The 24,195-nt window shown below is 39.1% G+C and overlaps 1 protein-coding gene across 2 annotated transcripts in view; it reads left to right on the top strand.

Annotated features, from left to right (window-relative positions):
• Positions 1-24,195, top strand: part of EDIL3 (EGF like repeats and discoidin domains 3) — a 517,953-nt gene that overhangs the window by 236,295 nt on the left and 257,463 nt on the right. For both annotated transcript variants that reach the window (XM_004388844.1, XM_004388843.1), the window contains one exon: positions 6,564-6,692. In XM_004388844.1, coding sequence (XP_004388901.1) covers positions 6,564-6,692 — 129 coding nt within the window. The remainder of the gene's footprint in view (positions 1-6,563; positions 6,693-24,195) is intronic.

Below are 24,195 nucleotides of genomic sequence, written 5' to 3'. Positions count from 1 at the left end.
GGTCTTAAAAGCTTGCAAGCGGCCATCTAAGATGCATCAATTGGTCCCAACCATCTGGAGTAAAGAAGAATGAAGAACACTAAAGACACAAGGAAAGTATTAGCCCAAGAGACAGAAACGGCCACATAAACCAGAGACTTTATCAGCCTGAGACCAGAAGAACTAGATGGTGCCCAGCTACCACCAATGACCACCCTGACAGGGAACACAGCAGAGAGTCCCGGATGGAGCAGGAGAAAGGTGGGGTGCAGACCTCAAATTCTAGTAAGAAGACCAGACTTAATGGTCTGACTGAGACCCGAGGAACCCTGGAAAGCATGGCCCCTAGATTCTCTATCAGCCCAGAACTAAAACAATTTCTGAGGCCAACTCTTCAGACAGGGATTGGACTGGACAGTGGGGCATAAAGTGATACTCGTGAGGAGTGTGCCTCTTAGCTCAAGTAGATACAAGAGACTAAATGGGCAGCTTCTGTCCAGAATTGAGATGGGAAGGCAGAGAGGGTTAGGAGCTGGTTGAATGGGCATGGGGAATCAGGGGTGGAAAGGAGGAGTGAGATGTCACAGTAAGGGGAGAGCAATTAGGGTCACATAACAATGTATGTATAAATTTTTGTATGGAAAAAATAAAATTTAAAAAAGGATGAAAATGAGGTTGCTGTGAGTTGAAATTGACTTGACGGCAGCGGTTTGGTCTCAGTGAGATGGATTGACACAATAGCTGCAACAATGGACTCAAACATGCCAGCAATCATGAAAATGGCACAGGACTTGGCAACATTCATGTCTCATGAAGGAAGAAGGTGCCACCCAGAATCATCTGAATGTGCTGCCTCATTGACCTGTGTAGCTAGTTTTGATATTGCTCAGTGATCTTCCAGAAAGCAAGCCCGTGGGAAAGCGGATAACTTCCTCTCATGAAGTCCTGCCTGACACCAACTGCCTAGTTCAAATCCCACCTTCTGTTAGACAAGTCACAGGGTAACCTCTCTATAATCACTCACCTCATCTGGAAAATAAGGTTTAAAATAGCACTAGTATCAGAGCATTGTTCTTAGGATTAAATGGAATCCATGGAAAGCACTTCATGAAATACTGGGCAGTTAGTTAGCATTCAAACATATTAGTTATTAGGAATAGCATCTGCTTTCCTCAGCATAAGGGCAGTCCTTCACTTATAATCAGATTTATACCTTTGTTCATTTATTTCTTCAGTCCACAAACACTTCTTAACTGCAGTGCTATTAGAGCACAGACACGCATCTAACTTGACCTTCCAGGTTAAGGAAAGATCCACTGAAGAGGTGGCTCGGAGGTGTGTTCTTGGCAGAGAGAACAATATGGATTACGGTCAAGATGCAGGAGGAGTTATGACACATTCCAGGGAACAAGTAGTTCATTTTTAAAACATAAGTCAGAGCACATCACTGTCAGCCTCAGAAGAAGCCAATGGTTTTCCATCTCCAAAAAACCAAAAACCAAACCATTGCCATGGAATCGATTCCAACTCATAGCGACCCTACAGGACAGAGCACAACAGCCCAATAGGGTTTCCAAGGCTGTAATCTTTACAGAAGGATACTGTCACACCTTTCTCCAGTGGAGTGGCTGGCTTGTTCAAACCACTGACCTTTTGGTTAGCAGCTGACTGCTTAACCACTGCACCACAGGGCTCCTTTCCATCTCACTTGGAGTAAAATCCAAAGTGGTTTCAGTGGTCTATAAGGTCCTATATGATCTGCCCCATCCACTCCCTCTCTCCCTCTCTCTCAATGCTTCAGCCACACTAGCCGTCTTCCAGATTTTCAGTTACCTGAGGGCCCTTGCACTTACTGTCCCCCCTTCTGGATCATTCTCTGTGGTGAAATGAGTTCCTTTATGTGGCCTTTTGTCTTGGTTCTTTGGAAAAACAGCTTGAGAGATTTCTTTCCCCTAAGCCCTGAGGAGTTACCTTTGCCCTAGTTTCTACCCCAGAGGGTTTGTTACTTTTGTCCAGGTTGACACATTTCCTGGACAAGCTGTAAACAGCTTGACTTTTTGTTTGGCCCAGGGCTGAAGTCTGCCCTGTGATTGTATGCACCTTGCAGGGATTGGTCAATATTCTATGTAGATGAAGTGACTGTAGACTGTGCAAATGAAGTGTCTGTAGCCTTCTATGCAAATGAAGTGTCTTTGGCATACTAAGAGGGGATTGGTCAGTTTGTGGACCTGGTGGGAGGTCCATTCCTTGAAACTGATAAGGAGTTTGTTTATGTATGCAGCCACCCCCACAGAGGTTGGCAGACAGAAGCAGAAGAAAGAAAGGAGAGAAGACGCAGAGAGGGAGGTAGCAAGAAACCTCCTAAAAGAGCTGTAACACAGGTCAAGAGCTGTAACACTGAAGACAGTGTGAGGCTCGAAAGAGGCCCTGCAGCAGAGCTGGGAGCAGCAGGCCCAGAAGGGGTCCTGTGGCAGAGAGGCCTGTCCTCAGAGGGCTGAGAAAAACCTTGTCCTCATGGGGTTGAGAGGAAGACTGTCCTCAGGAGGCCGAGAGGAGGGCTGCCCTGAGTTGTAGCCTATTAATCTTGATCCTGTATTGTACCCTGTTACTTCCTTAATAAACCATTAACTGTAAAAAAAAAAAAATCCTTCCCTCACCCAACTCTGTAAGAGGAAAGAAGCATGAAAGAGATTTTTTTTCTCTAGTATAGATTATGACACTCTCTAGAGGGGGCAGAAATAGCTTCATCAGTTTTGATTTTAGTAATTTTTTCCTCCTGTGTACTTGAAACCTATTTATCTTTATACTAAGAGTGTGGGGTTTTTTGTTTGTGTTTTGCTTTGTTTTTAGAGACAACACTGAATTCTTCTTAGCTTTTGTTTCATTGTCTGCAAAAATGAAACATTGGATTAGATGATCCTCTAGGCTCCGTATGTGTTTATATCATTCTTTGACTTTAATCATTTGTTTTCTTTAACAATTACATGCATGGATATCAATTATCAGTTATTAAAAATCTGAGTCATGGTTTTTTTCTTATCTTTAGCAGAAGTGATTAGTCAAAACTCTAATATCACTTTTATTTCATGTCCCTCTCTCTAATTAGTTAGTTGTTTAGGGAATGCAAGTTTTGAGTCAAAGATTTTTAGTTTGAGGCCTAAATGTGTTGTCTTAGTTTGTGTTCTCTAGAAGAGCAAAATCAGTGAGACATGTATGTGTATGTGGCGGGGGAGGGGTGCTGGCAAGTATAAAATCCGTAGGTCATGCGGCAGGCCAGAGATCTCTACAGGCTCACATCCCAACATCCGTAGGTCAGGTGATGAAAGAGTGCAGCATCAAAAGAGAGAGAAAGAGAGTGAGATCTGCCTGCCAGAATATTCATTGTATTCTGGAGGCAGATCACAGCCCCAAAGAGACTCCCCTTTCAACGTATTGATTGATCACATTAGATCGCAACATGGAAAGTGATTACATTACATTATGGAACATCAACCAGTCCAGTGTCTGCCAACGCACTGAGAATCATAGCCTAGCCAAGCTGACACATAGAATTAACCATCACACGTATCACTTCCTATATGTATGATTTAAGGAAAATTATCTATGTTTTCTGAACTTCAATTTTTTTTCAACTGTAAGAGAAAATGTTAATTATAACCATCTTACTGAGTTATTGTGAGGAATAAATGAAATCATTTATATGAAAAGTGTGTGAATTTTAAGACACTATCAAATGCTAATTAACTTGAGAGGAGGAAAGAAGTAGAAACTGAGAAGAAGGGGATGGAGAGATGGGTTCTGTAGTATGATTTGCAACTCTTAGCAGTTAATTTCTGCCCCAAAACTGGCCATTGGTCTTGCACCTTGTTCCCAATATCAAGCGTTGGCAAAGTATCACCTCAAGGGCAGGTGTTGGTTAGTTTAACTGACTTGTGTCACATAGCACTAAAGGAGCCCTGTTGGTGCAACAGTTAAGTGATCAGCTGTTGACTGAAGGGTTGATAGTTTGAACCCACCCAGTGGCTCTTTGGGAGAAAGACCTGGTGATCTGCCCCTGTAAAGAGTATAGCCTACAAAACCCTATGGGGCAGTTCTACTCTGTCACATGGATCACTATGGGTGAAAATTGACTTGACAGCACCTAATAACACCACGCAGCACTATGTTTAAATAAATTTACTAGGTTTTTAATTAGGGTAGAGATGTTGTTGGGTGCCAGCAAGCTGATTCTGAAGCATAGCAAACCCATGTGACAATATAGAACTGTCCCATGGGATTTTCTTGGCTGTAATCTTTACAGATGCAGATTGCCAGGTCTTTCTCCCACAGAGCTGCTGGGTGGGCTTGAACTGCCAACCTGTCAGTTAACAGCAGAACACTTAACCTGTTGCACCTGCAGTGCCCCTTAGTGAGGAGATAACTGGGAAAAATCAAAGCTCTGCTGATTTCTTTTCACTTTTGAAAGCCAGCCTTATATGGAAGCAATGGTCCAGGCACTATCGACTTGTCACATTCTTTCTCAATTACATACACGTTCTTTTTAGACCCTGCAACCATTGAATTAGACAAAAGTTTTATGTGAAAGAAACTGTGTGTCAGAGATAGCTGTTTGGGGAAGAGATAGAATCAGGAAGTCTTGTGCCAGTGTAGGACAGCTTTGCCCGACCCCTAAATGCTTCCCGTGGTTGACTTGCTGTTGCACTGCTCAAAGTGATGATGATAAGTTCCTTTTCTCTCCCTAAGTCCTTAAATACCACTGACCCGTGCATGAGTAGCCATTCACTACTGCACTCCTTGACAAGGTTCACCTGGTGGACTGGTGGAGCTCCCTCATACACACACACACACTGTTGCCTCAGGTCATCAGTATGCTCCTATTCAACTCTTCCTTCCTTCTAGACTTAGCTAAAGGCACTTGCTCCTTTTTTTGACTCTTCCTTCCCCCAACCAAAAAAAAAAAACCCTTGTTGTCCAGTCAATTCTGACTCAGCAACCCTGCAGGACAGAGTAGAACTGCCCCATAGGGTTTCCAAAGCTGTAAATCTTTACAGAAGCAGACTGGCACATCTTTCTCCCACCGAGTGGCTTGGGTCTGAACTGCTGACCTTTCAGTTAGCAGCTGAGGGCTTAACCTCTGCACCACCAGAGCTCCTCATCCTTCCCCAGGACTCTGGAATTCGTCTTTGCTTTTCTAGTATGTGTAACTTTCTCTCCAGTGACTTGTATTTCATTTATAAATGTGATCTACTCTTTCCCATTAAAAAAAATAAAGCCAACATTAGAGAAAGCTATATATTCTTTTGCTTGGTCTTTCTTCACTGTCCAGGGAGACCTTTTCCTTTCTTTGACTTGTCTCTTTATTTCTTCACAATCTCCAGTCTGGATTCTGTATTGGGTCAATGAGCCTCCTCCAGGAAGCAGACTTTAAGACAGAACGAGAAGTGCAAAAGATTTATTGGGGGAAATGTCTGTCATGGACAAAGGGCAGAGGGAGCAAGAGTAGGCAAGATGAGCCTTCAGACTAGGACACAAGCCTATCACCTATGAAGGGGAGAAGGAAGGAAGGATGATTGCATAGAAACAGCTTCAGACTGCCATGTAGCTTTGAGAAAATCTTGGCCACACAGTGGGAAGCCCTAGAGTAAAGAATATCCATTACAGGAGTCCTGGGTCAGGTAGGACTGGTTCAGCTCCAGTACCCCATGGTGCTGAGTCGCTGCCTGGGAGCTGCCCGGGGAGTGTGGCTGAGGCATGAATGCTGCTGCAATAGATTCAGCAGTGGAGCAGCTGGATGTGGTCAGCTAGCTACATTCCTGGAAGCAGATTCTCTCCAAGGGAGATCTGAGCACCACACGTGCATTGGCTGCCACAGGTGCCAATCACTCAGCTGAAGCTACTTTCTCAAAGCTTAAAAATAGTTATGTGCCTCTCTTCTTACTTTTTGCAACTTTTGATGAGCTACTCCTTTTAGATTGGCAAAAATTTTGCTTCTCCAGAGGCGTGCCCACCACGATCTCATAAATAGTCTATAAAAGTATTGCAACTAGGTATCTACTTCGCTTGGTCTGTATGTCTATATACTTACAAATGTATGCTACTTACACCAGCAGAGGACAAAAGCTCTTCATTGTCCATGACTCGAGACATTGCCATTCAGTATTACTTTTAAACCATGTAGAAGATGTTCTGCAATTCAATTATAATATTTTATTTAGTGCTAATATTTTGAGTGCTTCATAAGTGACTGAGACTGTTCTGAGTATTTTAAATATGAACTTTTTTCATCAATACCATAACCCTTTCTAATAGATTCTATTAGTATAGACATTTGACAGAAGAATAAATTGAGGCACAGGGAGGTTAAATAAGTTCCTTAGGACTGCATAGCTAGAAAGTGGTGACACCAGAATTCTAACCCAGGCTGCTGGTCTCCAGAGGTTGCACTGAACCACTGAACATTCCCTGTATATCCAAAACACTTGTTTTGTTTTTTTTAAATAAAATTCTTAAAGGAACAATGTTGACACAGTATCTACTTGTAAGCGTATGTATCATGCAGCAATATTTTGTTTTATGTCTTTCAGGTCCCTGCATTCCTAATCCATGCCATAATGGAGGAACCTGTGAAATAAGCGAAGCATACCGAGGAGACACATTCATAGGCTATGTTTGTAAATGCCCTCGAGGATTTAATGGGGTTCATTGTCAGCACAGTAAGTTATTCTTGGTCATTGTGGTTTTATGATTATTGATTGCAAAGTATACAAGTCATTATCATTGTTGTTTGTAGCGGAAGCATTAAAACTTAGAGGGACAAAGGGCCCTGGCGGTTGGCTAATGTCACTTCTCTCTCACTGAAAACAACACAGATCCCAGCTGATGACTCCTAGACTGTGTTTGGGATTGTCATGGGGGCTAAGTAGTCTTCTAATTAGCCCTTTCTATGATTGTTCAGCTATACTTGCTAAATGCTGTTCTTTATATTAAATCACTAATAACTGTTTCTCACTTCCACACTTATCCTGAAGCTGCATTTTTCAAGCTTCCCAGTATTTATTCTGGTTCAGAATACAAAACAAAAACAAGCAACTCCCCACGCTGTCCTATCTATAAACCAGTATCTAAGTCCTAGCTTGTTCTCATGTTAATGTGAAAATCTTCGAAAATTCAAGTATGTTATCTGTATTTCTCTCATTTATCCCCATTCTTCTTTATCCTGGGAATTTGAGCAAAATAGATCCACTTGTGATGGTTTCTTCTTAGTAGCATGGCTGAACATAAATTCCAAAGGAGAGATGTGGCCACTTAGCTGCTGCAGTTCAGGGATAGGGAGGTCACAGGGAGCTAGAGATGTTGAAAAAGGCTCTCATACAGGCTGCCACTGGGACCTAAACCTTGAAGGAGGGATAGGGTATTGGTCAGAGGGAGGGGAATGGCATATGGTAGGAAGAGTGGGAAGGGAGCATCTGAGCCATGAACACTGGAGTGATCATTAAGAGAATGTGGTGGGAATGAGTAAGGTAAAGCTGGATGTATCTGCTAGAGCAAGATTTCCAACCACTAGCAAAAAATATAGAGTGAATCCTGGCTCTGAGAGTTTGGAGTCTTTGTACTTTTCTGGAGATTTGCCATGGCCAGGAGTTTGTAGACTTTCTGTGGAAGCCTGTTACAGAACTTGGACATCGGTGTTGCTTGAAACTGGCACCTAAATCCTTATAACTATTTCTGAGAGCTCAGATCACCAACTAAGAAATGAGAGGCCCCTGATTTCTCTCAGGCTGAGAGTCAAGAGGTGTTAAGGCTGATTTTCTGTTACTGTAGCGTTACTGCTCAGCCTTCACATGTAAACACCTTGAAATAGCCCTGGAAAGAGACATGGGATCCCTGAATCTTGAAATTTATGCAATGGTGTGGTGAAAAGTATATTACTAGCCGTTAATTTCTTACTTATCAAAATCTTGTGATATGGTGTTAGAAGCAGTGCCAGAGGGGAAGACAGCCAGGCCACCACACTTGAGTCCTTCAATTCTGAACTGCTTGTATACTGCGCACGCTTAGAGAGCGATCCCCTTTGAGATGAGGACAGAGTTTTCATGATGGGCTACTGTTCAGTGTTCAGAAGCTGGCCTTGAACCCAAGGCCATGTGATCATATACAAACAGCCATTAGGCTGGAACACGACTGGGGAATATTTTGTTCTGTTTGCATAATGTCACCATGAGTCAGAGTAGACTCAATGGTAACACAACAAGAACTTCAGGGAGGTAGAAGGTGAAAGTATACAATACCAGATTCTTACTGTTCTGAATCCTTAAAGGGCTTAGAAGGAGAGTATAGGGAGGGCATGTATAGACCCCTAATGCCACTTCAGTATTTCACATTTATTAAGCATCTCACCTGACCTCCTGCTGAAGTCAATGTGAACTTGGGGCTGACTTAAAATGGAGATTGGAAAACTCCAGATCTAAGTTCCCAACCAGTAATATCTGTATGATTATGCAACATTCTTTTCACATCTGTGGGCCTTGTTTCCGTCATATTGTACAGGTCAGTTTGGCTTCAATTATCATTAATGGATTTGAAGTCCTATTAAGGCACCAAGTTATCTACCCCTAAATAATTGAGATTTTGTTGGGAAGGAGTTACTGGACAATTGTCTACCTGCTTCTGATTATCACACATGGTTGGCTTTTTTTTTTTCAAGACTTCTGCAGGTTTGGGGAAATAGAATAAATTATTCTTATCCCCATTCTCCACATGGGAAATCTAAGTCTCTTCTCTCCACACTTACATCATGCTTTAAAAAGCTTCTAAATTCACATAATTGTGTTGAAATTCAAGGCTTGTTTTGAAGCACAAAGAAACCCATCCCCTTACTGCACCCAAACCCCTATAAGACCTCAAACCCATGTTGGGAATTGCAGTGTGAAGCCTGAGACAGAGAGATTCAGTTTGAAATGGGGATTATTGTGGTCTAAACAACCTAGACCCTAGTCTCTGGAGTGCATAGTTATTAGAGGCAACCAGCAATGAATGAAAAAGCACTGGATTTGGAATCCGAGACCTGGATTTAAATCCTGACCTTTTCAGTTATTGGATAAGTGACCTGGAGCCAGCCACTTGACCTTTCTGCAGTTGAAGACATATAAATTGAAGGAATTGAACTAGAAATAGATGATCTTTTGTTCATACCAGCTTGCAGAGTATTATGGCTAAATGGGTAGCTTGCTCACTGTACAGAGTTTATCAAGTCTTCCTCTTTATAGATGAAATTTAAAAGGATTATATATTGGGAAAGCAGATTTAAAAGTGCTGGGAGGGCTTGAAAGCTCCTTCTGGCATTAGAAACAGAGAAAATCAAACCTGTTGCCGTCGAGTTGATTCTGCCTCATAGTGATCCTATAGGACAGAGTAGAAGTGCCCCGTAGGGCTCCCAAGGAGCAGCTGGTGGATTTGAACTGCCTTTTGGTTAGCAACCAAGCTCTTAAGCCACGGCGCCACAAATAGAAGCAGCTCTTTAATCCCTGCGAGAACTACTAGGTATTTGGGTTTGTTTTTCACAGTTGTACAAATATTATGGCCTGATAAGCTCTAGAACCTTACTATTCAAAGTGTAGTCATACATCAGCATCACCTGGAAGCTTGTTAGAAATCCAGATTATCAGGCACCACTGTAGACCTGCTGAATCAGAATTTGTATTTCAAAATGATGCCAGTTGACTCCCACACACACTGAAGTTTAAGAAACACTATGCAAAACTTTTAATAGCCAAATGTGATCATTTCTTAGATTAAGGTGGCAACTTTTTCATTGAATTACATAAAAATAGATCATAGGCAAAATATTCATTATGGTTTTTACAAATCAAAACTATATTGCAAGTCAATGAAAGTAAAAGATGTAAGAAATATAATACGAACATTTCATTCGGAAAAAAGTGGAAAAAATAAGATAGACATATTTAGGGGGTTTATTAATTTAGTGCCATGTGACAAAATGTTAGTTAAATATCTTTTCAAATATAGCTAGGCATTTAAAGACATTTCATGATTAAAGAATTCATAGTATATAATTATTAGGTTAGTTTAACAACTATTTTGTCAGTAAGCTACAGATTAGAAAATTGTCTCCAGTCCCAGATTTAATATTACTGACATAAGCTTTTTGTAAGTAGCATGAGGTTATAACTTTATAAGAATAATAATGATTAGTATTAGTATTATTAGAATTCCCAAATTATACATGGTTTTAAAATACCATAGAATAATGTGAAGAATAGATATATATGTATATGTATAGTAATATGGTAAGTTATAGGATGAATTGAGCAACCAAATGGCTAGAGATGAGACTTTTGAAAGGCATTTTTAAACAAACAGTTTTCTACTGGAAGCTGTGTTTTGGGCTGGGTAGAAGTAATCGTGTTTGATTTGTTGCATAGTAATAAATATAATGCCTTAAGGAAGGACTGCTTCCTCATTCCCAGAAATCTTTGCCCATCTTCCCACTCAAGGCATTCTGTGAGTTCTTCCCTACCTCTGTACAGCTCCATGTTCTTAACATTCTTTAAGAAAAAAATTTGAGTGCATATTCCACAAGGAAGGACACCTGATCTAGGAGCCTAATAAGCCCTACAAAAAGTGGACTGGTTTAAAGAAGTGGCCCAGGTTATCAGATTAGTCCAAGATAAAATCCTCTCTAGTTCTTTCCCCCACTGATTTCATTACTCAGAAAAAGTGTGTAAAAATTTACTTTTTATATTAAAAACAAGGTTACTCTTCATTTTATATTATTGATTAACGGATTCATACATTCCACAAATATTGAGGTCACGAGTCATTTTACTTGTGTGTTCCCTATTTTTACACAAATAATGCATGGCTTCTACATTTGTTTGCTAACCACTCCCTTGCCCACGAGATATTTTCATAAGCACACTATGCTAATTTTTTTACAGCAACATGTTAAAAAAAAGCAATTACTCGCTTTCTCTGGTAGGTGTTGCTTGTTTAGCATGCAAGTTCCTAGTCCCAATTCAGCCCTATTAAATCAGAATCTTTGAGTGGTACCCTGAATTTAGTTAAAGTGCCTGGATGATCTTTAAGCACACCAAGTTTGAGGACTTGAGGTATGATCATTTACCTTCAATGTTCTTACCAATCTCCAGTATGTACTGGAGGAAGGATGCTGTTATGGGAGGGATCCTGGATTAGACCCGGAGTTTTGATGCAAGCTCTATCTTGATCAATTGATGTAGAGTCAGTTGGTACTTTATGGTTCTGTGCCTCTGCTTTCTCATTCAGCAATTCAATACATGGTCTTTTGGGCTGGAAATATCTTCTCTGTAAAACCCGGAACTAATAATCCTCTGGAAACTCTGGTGGCATAGTGGTTAAGAGCTACAGCTGCTAACCAGAAGATCAGCAGTTCGAATCCACCAGGGACTCCTTGGAAACTCTATGGGGCAGTTCCAATCTGTCCTATAGGGTCCCTATGAGTTGGAATCAACTTGACAGTAACGGGGTTTGAATAATCCTTTGGTCTATGCGCAGGTTCTTTAAGATCATGATTAAGTGTTCTGGAATTCCCATTCTTTGCAATGTTATCCATACTTTGCTATGATCCACACACTCAAATGCCTCTGCTTTCAGCCAAGATCCATCTGACATCAGCAATGATATAACTTGTTCCACATCTTCTTCTGAATCTGGCCTGAATTTCTGGCAGTCCCCTGTAGATGTACTGCTGCAACTGCTTTTTAATGATCTTTAGAAAAATTTTACTTGTGTGTAATATTAATGATATTATTTGATAATTTCCACATTCTGTTAGATCACCTTTCTTTGAATGGGTACAAATATGGATCTCTTTCAGTTGATTGTCCAGGTAGCTGTCTTCCAAATTTCTTGGCATACACATGTGAGCACTTCCAGCACTGCATTTGTTTGTTGAAACATCTCAGTTGGTACTCTGTCAATTCCTGGAGGCTTGTTTTTGAATTGCCTTCAGTGAAGCTTGGACTTCTTCCTTCAGCACCATTGGTTCTGGATCATATGCTACCCCATGAAATGGTTGAACATTGACCATTTCTCTTTGGTACAGTGACTCTGTGTATTCCTTCCATCTTCTTTTGATGCTTCCTGCATCATTTAATATTTTCCCCATAGAAACTTTCAATATAGCAGCTGGAGGCTTGAATTTTTTCTTCAGTTCTTTCTGCTTGAGAAATGCCAAGCAGGTTCTTCCCTTTTGGTTTTCTAACTAAAGTTTTTTGCACATTTCATTACAATACTTTACTTCATCTCCTGGGGCCGCCCTTTGAAATCTTCTGTTCAGTTCTTTTACTTAATCAAATTTCAGAGTCTCTTCTGACATCCATTTGGGTCTTTTCTTTTTTTCCTGTCTTTTTAATGACCTCTTTTTCTTCTTTATGTATGATGTCCTTGATGTCATTCCACAACTCATCTGATCTTCGGTCATTAATGTTCAGTGTGTGAGATCTCTTCTTGAGATGGTCTCTAAATTCTGGTGGGATATACTCAAGGTCACACTTTGGCTCTCATGGACTTGTTCTAATTTTCTTCAACTTAAACTTGTGTATGAGCAATTGATGGTCTGTTCCACAGTCGGCCCCTAGCTGTGTTCTGACTGATGACATTGAGCTTTTCCATTGTCTCTTTCCACAGATGTAGTCGATTTGATTCCTGTGCATTTTATTTGGCAAGATCCACGTGTATAGTCACCATTTTTGTTGTTGAAAAAAGGTATTTGTAATGAAGAAGTTGGTGGTCTTGCAAAGTTTTATCGTGCAATCTCCTGAGTCGCTTCTATCATCAAGGCCATATTTTCCAACTACCAATCCTTCTTCTTTGTTTCCAGCTTTCACATTCCAATCACCAGTAATTATCAATGCATCTTGATTGCATGTTTGATCAATGTCAGACTACAGAAGTTGGTAAAAATCTTCAATTTCCTCATCTTTGACATTAGTGAGTGGTGCATAAATTTGATTAATAGTCGTATTAACTGGTCGTCTTTATAGGCATATGAATAATATCCGATCACTGACAGCATTGTACTTCAGGATAGATCTTGAAATGTTCTTTTTGATGATGAATGCAATGCCATTCCTCTTCAAGTTGTCATTCCCACCGTACTAGATCATATGACTCCAGTTCAAAATAATCGATACCAGTCCATTTCAGCTCACCAATGCCTAGGATATCAATCTTTATGCATTCCATTTCATTTTGGATGAAATCCAATTTTCCTAGTTTCATACTCGGTACATTCCATGTTCCAATTATTAATGGATGTTTACAGCTGTTTCTTCTCATTTTGTGTCATACTGCATCAGCAAATGAAGGTCCTGAAAGCTTGACTCCATTCCTGTCATTAAGGATGACTCTATTATGAGGAGGCAGCTCTTCCCCAGTCCTGTTTTGAGTGCCTTCCCACCTGAGGTGCTCATCTTCCTGCACTATATCGGACAGTGTTCCTCTGCTATTCATAAGGTTTTCATTGACTAATTTATTTGAAAGTAGAGCCCCAGGTCCTTCTTTCCAGTCTGTCTTAATCTGGAAGCTCAGCTGAAACCTGTCCACCATGAGTGACCCTGCTGGTATTTGAAATGCTGATGGCAGAGCTTCCAACATCACAGCAACACACAAGCCACCACAGTAAAACAAACTGACCGATGTCTGGTATGCTTACTCATAGAGATTTCAATTTAACAGATTTAGTTTTGGATCCCCTCCTCCTAAAAAAAGAAAACATTGCCATCAAGTTGACTGTGACCCTTAGCGACCCTAGAGGACAGAGTAGAACTTCCCCATAGGGTTTCCAAAGAGTAGCTGGTGGATTTGAACTGCCAGCCTTTTGGTTAGCAGCCATATCACAACCACTGCTCCACCAGGGCTCTGTTTTGGATCCAGGTCTGCTTATTTAATAAGAACCCCAGTGAAACTGATGCAGATGGTCTTAGAACTTTGTTCTCAACCTTGGCTGCACATTATAATCACTAGGGGAGCTATTAAAAAAGTACTAATGCCTGGATCCCACCCCGGAGATTCTGATTTAATTGGTCCAGGGTACAGTCTAGGCATTAGGAGTTTTTCAATCTCCCCAGATGATTCTAAAGTGCAGCCAAGGTTGTGAAGCAGTGTTCTAGAACCAATGTGAGGAATTACAATACCTTAAAGAAACTAAGTAGAGAACTGCCCAATTAGAAAAACTTACGATACATAAATATAATCCCATTGAATTTATATTCTCTTAAGCTTATTGATTTTGTCATTCAACCTTTGCTTAATATAATGGTAATCACCTTACAGCAAGAATCCCTAGCTAATTGAATGAATCAGGCCACAAGAAGATGTTAGCTCACTGTTTATAAAATGTGATGTCCGTTTATCTGTCTCCAGTAGCCAGAGTTCCAAGGCATTTTTATTTCCTGGTGTTCCTTCTTTGATTGGAACCTTACAAAGAGCATTATCCTGGCAGACGTATATACTGAATATTTGCGCAGAGTCACTATTTAATGTAGAGCTAATTTTGATTCTTGCAATGAAATGCTCAGATTTTCAAAAGCTCAAAATGTTTGAAAATTGCTACTTTAAATGAAGTAACACATTTTGTTTCTTTTTTATTGTGATTGTTACTTTTTAAAAGAAATTTGTCAGCAAAACGATAAACTCCGAAGAGAGATACATTACAAAACATTGCCAGGTTATACCCATGAAGGTGGTACATTTATACTAATAGGTACAAGCTTCTAGAATTGATGCACACTTAACTTTATATCTCTTCAGGAATAGAGATATAAATGCATTAAAATGCATTAAAATAAAATAAAAAAATAAAAACCTTCAAAATTTTTTTGAAGTCTTCCCTAGTCATGTCAGGAGATCATTTGTTCATCTACACATTTAATAAGTATTTCTTGAGAGTTTACTTACTGTTTTGCCAGGTCTGTGTGTGCACTTAGAAACAAGTACTAGCAGGTTTCCACGTGTACTTAGAAACAAGTACTAGCAGGTTTCCACGTGTACTTAGAAACAAGGACTAGCTCCCTGATTGTGCTGCTGGTCCCACCTTGAGTCTACTGTTTCTGAGGTAGGCTATTCTGTCCTCTGCTAGTGGCTGCCTAGCAGGCTGAAACCATGCGTGATAAGCCTAAATGTTTTAATGACATTGGGTTCTATGTTGTTTCTCGGGACCGAATGCCATGCAGCTTTTTCCAGATCCTCTCAGATCGCTGTATGAACACAGTTGCTCTACCTTCCTGCCCTACCTGCTCTTTTATTTAGAACTCAAACTGATGCCTCAGTTTGTGGGGAACAGGCGCCGTAGATACACTTGTCTTATTCTTATCTCTGCCACCTTTCCCAGGGAGCATTATTTTAGAATTATCTCTCCACAAGTTGTGCAAAGAGCAAACGCATCTGTGCACATGGGACTACATCTCCAGAATGATCTGAAACTCACTCATCTAACACATAGCTAATAACTCCGTACTCTGTATCAAGCATTGTTGTAGATACTAGGATACACAGCATTGAACCAAATAGACCAGGTTCCTATGGTCATATGATTTTCATTCCAGTGGGAAAAAGGATAATAAAAATATAATATATACACTTGTCATACAGCCCAACAATTGCTCTCTTGGACATTTATCTCGGAGAAACAAAAACTTAGGTTCCCACAAAAACCTCTACAGAAATGTTCGCAGCAGCTTTATTTGTAATAGCCACAAACTGGAATTAGACTAGATGTCCTTCCACAAGTGACTGGTAAATAAGCTGTGGCATACACAAACCATGGACTTATACTCAGCAGTGAAACTAAACTGACTGTTGATGCACATAGCAACTTGAATAAATCACAAGGCAATTATACTGAATGAAAAAAACCAATCCCCAAGGAGTTGTGCAGTATGATTCCATTAATATAACACTTCTGAAATTACAACATTTTATAAATGGAGGGAAGATTAGTGATTGCCAGGGAGTAAGGAGTCGGGGAGGGATGTGAGTGTGGTTATAAAATGGTAACATGAAGGATACTTGCGGTGTTCGAACTGTTCACTTGTTCAGTTTATTGACTGCGGTGATGGATACATGAGCATACACATGTAATACAATTGTGCAGAACTAAATAAATACACATGAATATAGGTAAAACTGGGGAAATCTTAATAGGATTGGAAGATTGTATCAATGTCAATGTCTTTGTTGGAATATTTGCAATATAGTTTTGAAAAATGTTATCATTAGGGGAAACTAGATGAAGTGTACATGGATCTCTTTGTATTATTTCTTACAAATTTGTGCAATTTACAATAATCTCAATGGAAACATCAGTTAAAGAAGATAACACAAGAGTATATAATGTTGAGTATTGATGGGTTTTAAGAATAAGGGACTAGGGAGTGGAGGTGCATCAGTGCTAACTGAGAGGATGACCAAAGGAGTTTTCTCTCTCTAAGTGACATTTGAGCAGAGATGTGAATGAAGTCAGGGGCCCGCCATGGGAATCAGCAAGAGTAGCAAATGTTAGAGTCCTAAGGTGGGTATGTGCTCGGTGACGTGGCTGGAGCATGGTGAGTGACGAGGAGAGGAGACAAAAGAGAGACCCGAGAGGTAGTCAAGGGCCAGATGGCATAGTGCCTTATCAAGCATATAACGAAAAAAAAAAAAAAAAAAAACCATTGCCATCGAGTCAATTCCAATTCATAGCAACCATATAGGACAGACTAGAACTGCCCCATAGGGTTTCCAAGGAGCAGCTGGTGGATTCAGACTGCCAACCTTTTGGTTAGCAGCCAAGCTGTTAACCATAGAAACCGTTTTATTTTACTGTAATTGTGGAAGGACACCTTTGGAGAGGAAGAGCAAAATTTGTGAACTAATTTATGTTTGGAGAATGACTCTGGCCGCTGGTGAAAAGTTGGCTCTGTTGGGGGCAAGACTGGAACCCCTGAGACCAGAGGAGATGATGATGACTTGGAGCAAGGTGTTAATAGAAAATTGGGAGGAGCTGATAAATGTTTGAGATTTGGAAAATATTATGAGAGTGTATTACATTGGCATCATAAGTATTTCTTTTTTGCTAATGGAATTTAGTAGTATTATAAACATTTCTTTATTACTTAATGTTTTGCCATAGACTTGCACAGTATAATTTATTGTTATAATTTCCAGTATGTTTTGTTATTGCCATTTGTCTCTAGTTTTCAGCAGCATTGTTAGAATAGGATCTAGAATTTTAAAGATAAGAATATGTATGTATACACACACAGGTATATGCATATACATATATATTCAGTGTCTTAAATATATGTGATCCTATTTAAGATAGTAGAAGCCCTGGTGGCATAGTGGTTAAGAGTTCAGCTGCTAACCAAAAGATTAGCGGTTCAAATCTACCAGGAGCTCCCTGGAAACCCTGTGAGGCAGTTCTACTCCGTCCTATAAGGTTGTCGTGAGTCAGAATTGACTCAACAGCAACAGGTTTGGTTTTGGCTTTATTTAAGATATTAAATTTTCAAATTTTGATATTTTTAAAAGACTCATAGAACTGGTTACTTTTAGATGTATTGTTTTCCTTTTTTTTCCACATCAGCTAAATCTTAATAGTGGAATACAGTTTATTCTAAAGAAAATATTATAAAAGAAATGGGATGTAAATCAAGACTATTATAATTACATACTGAAATATAATAACGATTTTGAAAAAGAGTACATCATTTGCATTTTAATGGGAGGATATAAAAATCACAATTGAGTATTTACTAATGGCAGTCTTTAGAACCTAACTTGATTGATTTTTCTCTCACAATTCCTGATTGATTTTGTAACCATGCCATAGCTGAAAAGTTTAGAAAAATTTAACTAACACCCATTGGAAATAAATTAGCCTTAGATTTTCAGAAAATTTTAATCATTTTATAAGATACATCTCAAATGAGAACATTTCTAAATTAGATTTCCCCCAACCCTTGCTTAGCCCATCTGAAAAAGACTGCATTGGTGGTAAGTACAGAAATTGTTCCTGATCTTCTCAAAATAAAATGAGTATAGTTTATCTTAACTTAACTTAACATAAATGTAGAAAAGGTCCAAACTTCCATCTCTGGTATGCTTTTAACAAGCTGTATCAATTTGAGCTAATGCTTATTGTAAGTCTTGCTTTCCTCATCTTTAAAAATGGAGCTAGCTCTAAATGGAACTAATTCACTTACTCTTAAGTCCAGGTTGGTGATTCCCAGGAAATTTAATATATGTAAAGGTGTTTTGTACAATTAGAAGTTCTATACATACACAACCTGTAATTATCTATGACTGGATTTCAAAATATTTTTTAATCATGGAAGAAGAAATTGAAACTAAAATAAACACTGATTTTATCTTATCTAATAATGCACCAGAGAGGATGGGAATACTAGATGCTTCTTTTTATAAAGCAAGATTTTATAATTAAGAGTATATGTCGTCTCAATAGCTGCGGTGAGAGAGAAAAAGAAAGGGAAAACATATTAATGCTACTGTTCCCATTTTCTGTTTCCCAACAACAACGAAAAATAGAGGAGTTGTTGTTGTTAGCTGCTGAGGAGGGTCCCTGACTCATGGCAACCTCGCACAACAGAATAAAACACTGCCCAGTATTGTGCCATCCCCATGAAGGGAAGAAGATTGGATTGTTGTGATCCACAGGGATTTCGTTGACTGACTTTCTGAAGTAAATTTCCAGGCCTTTCTTCCTAGTTTGTCTTAGTGTGGAAGCTCTGTTGAAACCTGTTCAACAACATAGCAACATGACAGATGAGTAGTGGCTGTGCATGGGGTCACTGTAAATTGAACCTAGGTCTCCCACATTTAAGGCAAGAATTCTACCTCTGAACCACCACTGCTTCACTTTAGAAGAGTTACCTACACTCAGTATTTCTAGTATGCTCTGTTATTAGTTTTAGAATATATCCACATTCTGACCTCTTCCACTTCTTACTTAAGGCCTCATTATCGACCCAATATGACACATTCCTTAATGGTCTCCCTCTCTGTACACTTGTCCCTAGTCTATCCTCAGAACAACAGCCAGAGTAATCCTCTTAAGACATAGATCACATTAGGTAATTTCTGTGTTCAAAACCCTCCAATGGCTACCTAGTTCACTTGGAGTAGAATCCAGAGTCCTTACAGTAACCAACAAGTCCTTACATGTTCCGTTCATGACTGTCTCTCTGACCTTATCTCCAACCATCCTCCATCATGCTCATTCCATCTTGAAGACATGGATAGAGAAAAGCCTTTAGTACCTTCATTTGCTGATGTTGCAGGACTCAAAATGGGAATAAACAGTTGTGAACATCCATTAATAATTAGAATGTGGAATGTGCGAAGTATGAATCTAGGAAAATTGGAAGTTGTCAAAAAGGAAATGGAAAGCATTAAGATCGATATCCTAGGTGTTAGTGAACTGAAATGAACTGGTGTTGGTCATTTTGAATCAAACAATCATATGGTCTACTATGCCAGGAATGACAAATTGAAGAGGAATGGTGTCCCATTCATCGTCAAAAAGAACATATCGAGATCAATCCTGAAGTACAACACTGTCAGTGATAGGATAATATTCATACGCCTATAAGAAAGACCAGTTAATATGACTGTTAATCAAATTTATGCACCACCCACTAATGCCAAAGTAGAAGGAATTGAAGATTTTTACTAACTTCTGCAGTCTGAAATTGATCAAACATGCAATCAAGATGCATAGATTATTACTGGTGGTTGGAATGAAAGTTGGAAAGAAAGAAGAAGGATCAGTAGTTGGAAAATATGACCTTGGTGTTAGAAACATCACCAGAGGTCTCACAATAGAATTTTGCAAGACCAATGACTTCTTCATTGCAAGTATCTTTTTTCAACAACATTAACAGTGACTATCCACATAAACCTAGCCAGGTGGAATACACAGAACTCAAATCGGACTACATCTGTGGAAAGAGACAATGGAGAAGCTAAGTATCGTCAGAACAAGGCTAGGGGACAACTGTGGGACAGACCATCAATTGCTCATATGCAAGTTCAAGTTGAAGCTGAAGAAAATTAGAACAAACAAGTCCACGAGAGCCAAAATATGATGTTGAGTATATTGCACCTGAATTTAGAGACTGCCTCAAGAACAGAGTTGACACATTGAACATTAATGACCAAAAACTAGAGGAGTTGTGGAATGACATCAAGGACATGATATATGAAGAAAGCAAAAGATTGTTGAAAAGGCAGGAGAAAAAGAAAAGACTAAAATGGATATCAGAAGAGACTCTGAACTTGGTCTTGAACATAGAGTAGCTGAAGTGAATGGAAGAAATGATGAAGTAAAAGAGCTGAACAGAAGATTACAAAGGACAGCTCAAGAAGACAAAGTAAAGTATTATAATGAAGACCTGGAATTAGAAAACCAAAAGGGAAGAACTTCGCTCAGCATTTCTCAAGCTGAAAGAACTGAAGAAGAAATTCATACCTCGAGGTGCAATATTGAAAGATCCTATGGGGGAAATATTGAATGACGCAGGAAGCATCAAAAGAAAATGGAAGGAATACACAGAGTCACTGTACCAAAAAGAATTCAAATACCAAAATTCAACCATTTCAGGAGGCAGTATATGATCAATAACTGATAATATTTGAAGGAAGAAGTCAAGCTGCACTGAAGGCATTGGCGAAAAACAAGGCTCCAAGAACTGATGGAATACCAATTGAGATATTTCAACAAACGATACAGTGCTGGATGTGCTTGTTCGTTTATGCCAAGAAATTTGGAAGATAGCTTCCTGGCCAACTGACTGGAAGATGTCCCTATTTGTGCCCATTCCAAAAACAGGTATTACAAGTGAATGCAGAAATTATGGAACAATATCATAAATAACACACAAGTAAAGTTTTGCTGAAGATAATTCAAAAGCAGTTACAGCAGTACATCCACAGAGAACTGCCAGAAATTCAAGCCAGATTCAGAAGAGGACATGGAACAAGTGATATCATTGCTGTTTTCAAATTGATCTTGGCTGAAAGCAGAGAGTATCAGTAAGATATTTACCTTTGTTTTATTACCATGCAGAGGCATTCGACTTGTGGACCATAACAAATTACGCATAACATTGCGAAGAATGGGAATTCCAGAACACTTAATTGTGCTCTTGCGGAAGCTGTACATAGACCAAGAGGAAGTTGTTGGAACAGAACATGGGGATACTGTATGGTTTAACTCAGGAAAAGTGTGCATCAGGGTTGTATCCTTTCACCATGCTTATTCAGTCTGTATGCTGAGCAAGTAATCCGAGAAGGTAGACTGTATGAAGAAGAACGGGGCATTAGGATTAGAGGAAGACTCATTAACAACCTGTGATATGCAGATGACACAACCTTGCTTGCTGGAAGTGTAGAGGACTTGAAGCACTTAATGATGAAGATCAAAGACGACAGTCTTCAGTATAGAGTACACCTCAACATAAAGAAAAAAAAAATACTCACAACTGGACCAATAAGCAGTGTCATGATAAACAGAAAAGATTAAAGTTGTCAAGAATTACATTTTACTTGGATCCATAATCAACACCCATGGAAGCAGCAGCCAAGAAATCAAAAGATGTATTGCATTGGGCAAATCTGCTGCAAAAGACCTCTTTAAAATGTTAAAAAGCAATGATGAATTGATGCTTTTGAATTACGGAGTTAGCAAAGAAAATTGAATATCCCATGCACTTCCAGAAGAACAAACAAATTTGTCTTCGAAGAAGTACTGCCAGAATGCTCCATAGAAATCAGGATGGTGAGACTTCATCTCAGGTACTTTGGACATGTTATCAGAAGAGACAAGTCCCTGGAGAAGGACATCATGCTTGGTAAAAAGAGGATCGGATCGGCGAAAATGAGGAAGCCCCTCAACAAGATGAATTGACACAGTGGCTACAACAGTGGGCTCAAGCATAACATCAATTATGAGAATGGTGTAGATCTGGGCAGTGTTTTGTTCTGTTGTACATAAGGTCGCTATGAGTCGGAACTGACTTCGACAGCACCTAACAACAACAAAGAAAGCCATGGTGACTTGTAACAGTTGTTGTTGGATGCCATGGAGTCAGTTCAGACTCATATCAACCCCATATGACATAGTAGAACTGCCTTATAGGGTTCTCTTGGCTATAACTTTAGAGAAACAGATTGCCACATATTTCTCCCACTGAGCTGCTAGGGGAGGGGGAGTTCAAATTGGCATCCTTTTGGTTAGCAGCTGTGTGCTTAACCGTTGTTGAGCCATGTGTTGGTGTTGTGTATCTGAGTGCTTAACCATTTGTGTTATGTCTCTGTTTTACTTACTAATTTATCTCTTATATGTAGCCCGGTGACTCTCACGTAGATGTTTAATAAATATTTGCTGAGTGAAAGAGAGTATGAATGAATTAATGCGAGGATATTTGCCAACAGTATATTACTTACACTAATAAAATTTTATTTAAGTTCAGGGACACACGTTTCTCTTTTCTGAGATATGAGGATGCTCACTGTTGCCAGGTAATAAGAACTATAATGCTGTTTTGCTTGTCTGACAGACACAAACTTAATGTTCAAATCCAGTAAGTATCCTATTCTTATTGCAATTTTTTTTCCAACTTCACTATATGGTTTTGGATGTCTATTTTTAATTTTAACTATCTTAGTATGTAGGGATTTTACTGCAAGCTGTTTCAACTGCTTTGTGGAATAAGCAGGGTATATATTAAAAATAAATAATTATTTCAATTTTTTCCAAAATTCCTCTGAATATGTAATAAGAAAATCACAGCACAGCATGTATAGCAATAAATAAAATTCCTTTATGGCCAGCTTCAGAGATCCAAGCCAGCCTTTTTAGATCCAAGCCAGCTTCTTAGACTCATTGCCATTGCCACCAAGTCAGTTCTGACTCGTAGCGACCCTATAGGACAGAGTAGAACTGCCCCATAGAGTTTCCAAGGAGCAGTTGGTGGATTCGAACTGCCAACTGCAGTTGGATTCGAACTGCCAATTCAACTGCAGCCAAGGTCTGAACCACTATGCCACCTGGAGCCGTGTATAAATGATTCTACCATATTTGAGTAAAGTAGGCAAGGAAATTCACTTACAAGTTGATATTGTATTATTTTGGCGACAGTAGGGTTAGCATTTTCCAAAATAATTTGTTTCCTCTTTTAAGATGAACCTCATTCGCCCTGTATTTTATATGCAAGTCTGCACATAGATTTGTTTGCTAAAACTTGCCATGTACATTTTTCTCTCTATAAAAGATGACACAATGTCCATGTTAATACTTTACTACGAGAGTTATCCTAAATTTTACAAATGGATTGGCTCAGAGTGGCTGATTCTTCTTTATCTCTAGATACATTGGATAACCTTTTAAGTCCTGTTAGGTAAGTTCCTGGACTATCAATGCCTTTTTTTTCTTGAAAGTCATCTAAGACATCTAGTATGTTTTTGCATTGATAGTCCTATCTGCTAAAACTAAACAAATGTGAAATTACTTATTCCCTTACGGTAGTTTAATTTATAATGGGATCTATTTTTTTTAATTGATATTTTAAACATAGGAATATAACTTACTTCAATTTTTCTTTAACTATAGTTCTCATAAGAGTGTAAATGATATTTTTATCTGAGAATATAGTATTTTTTCTTTCCTCTTACAGAGCAATTGAATTGAGGAAAAATATTTATTGCCCGCTCTCTTTCTGCTGTTGTTTATGGCCTGCCATTATCAAATGGTTCGCAGAGTATATTTTAAATGAACCTTCTGGTCATTTTCTGTTTTTCAGGGACCTCAGACATGATTTGGTTTTGTCATTTGAAAGAATAATCACTTTCTGAGGCTCAAACTTCTTGCCCAACTTTTATTTTGAAAGCTTTCTTGAGTATAAAACTCAAGAGCCTCTATGGATTTTAAAAGCAAATCATTTTTTTCCCCAAAAACATTTATTTAAAAAGAGCATGCAGAACAGAATTTCAAATTATCATGTACTCCAGACTTTCTGGAGCCATGGAGGGTGGATGAACCCCTGAAACTATTGCCCTGAGATTATCTTTTATTTTTTATAATTTTGAGCACACCTCCCTGGTATGTATATTTGTTTATCAATTATATACACAGGCCACTGTTCTGATATACATATA

Source organism: Trichechus manatus, unplaced genomic scaffold (genome assembly GCF_000243295.1).
Source record: "Trichechus manatus latirostris isolate Lorelei unplaced genomic scaffold, TriManLat1.0 scaffold00217, whole genome shotgun sequence".
NCBI lineage: Eukaryota > Metazoa > Chordata > Mammalia > Sirenia > Trichechidae > Trichechus > Trichechus manatus.
The sequence above is the reverse complement of the archived record's forward strand: the minus strand, read 5'-3'. Positions and strand labels throughout refer to the sequence as shown.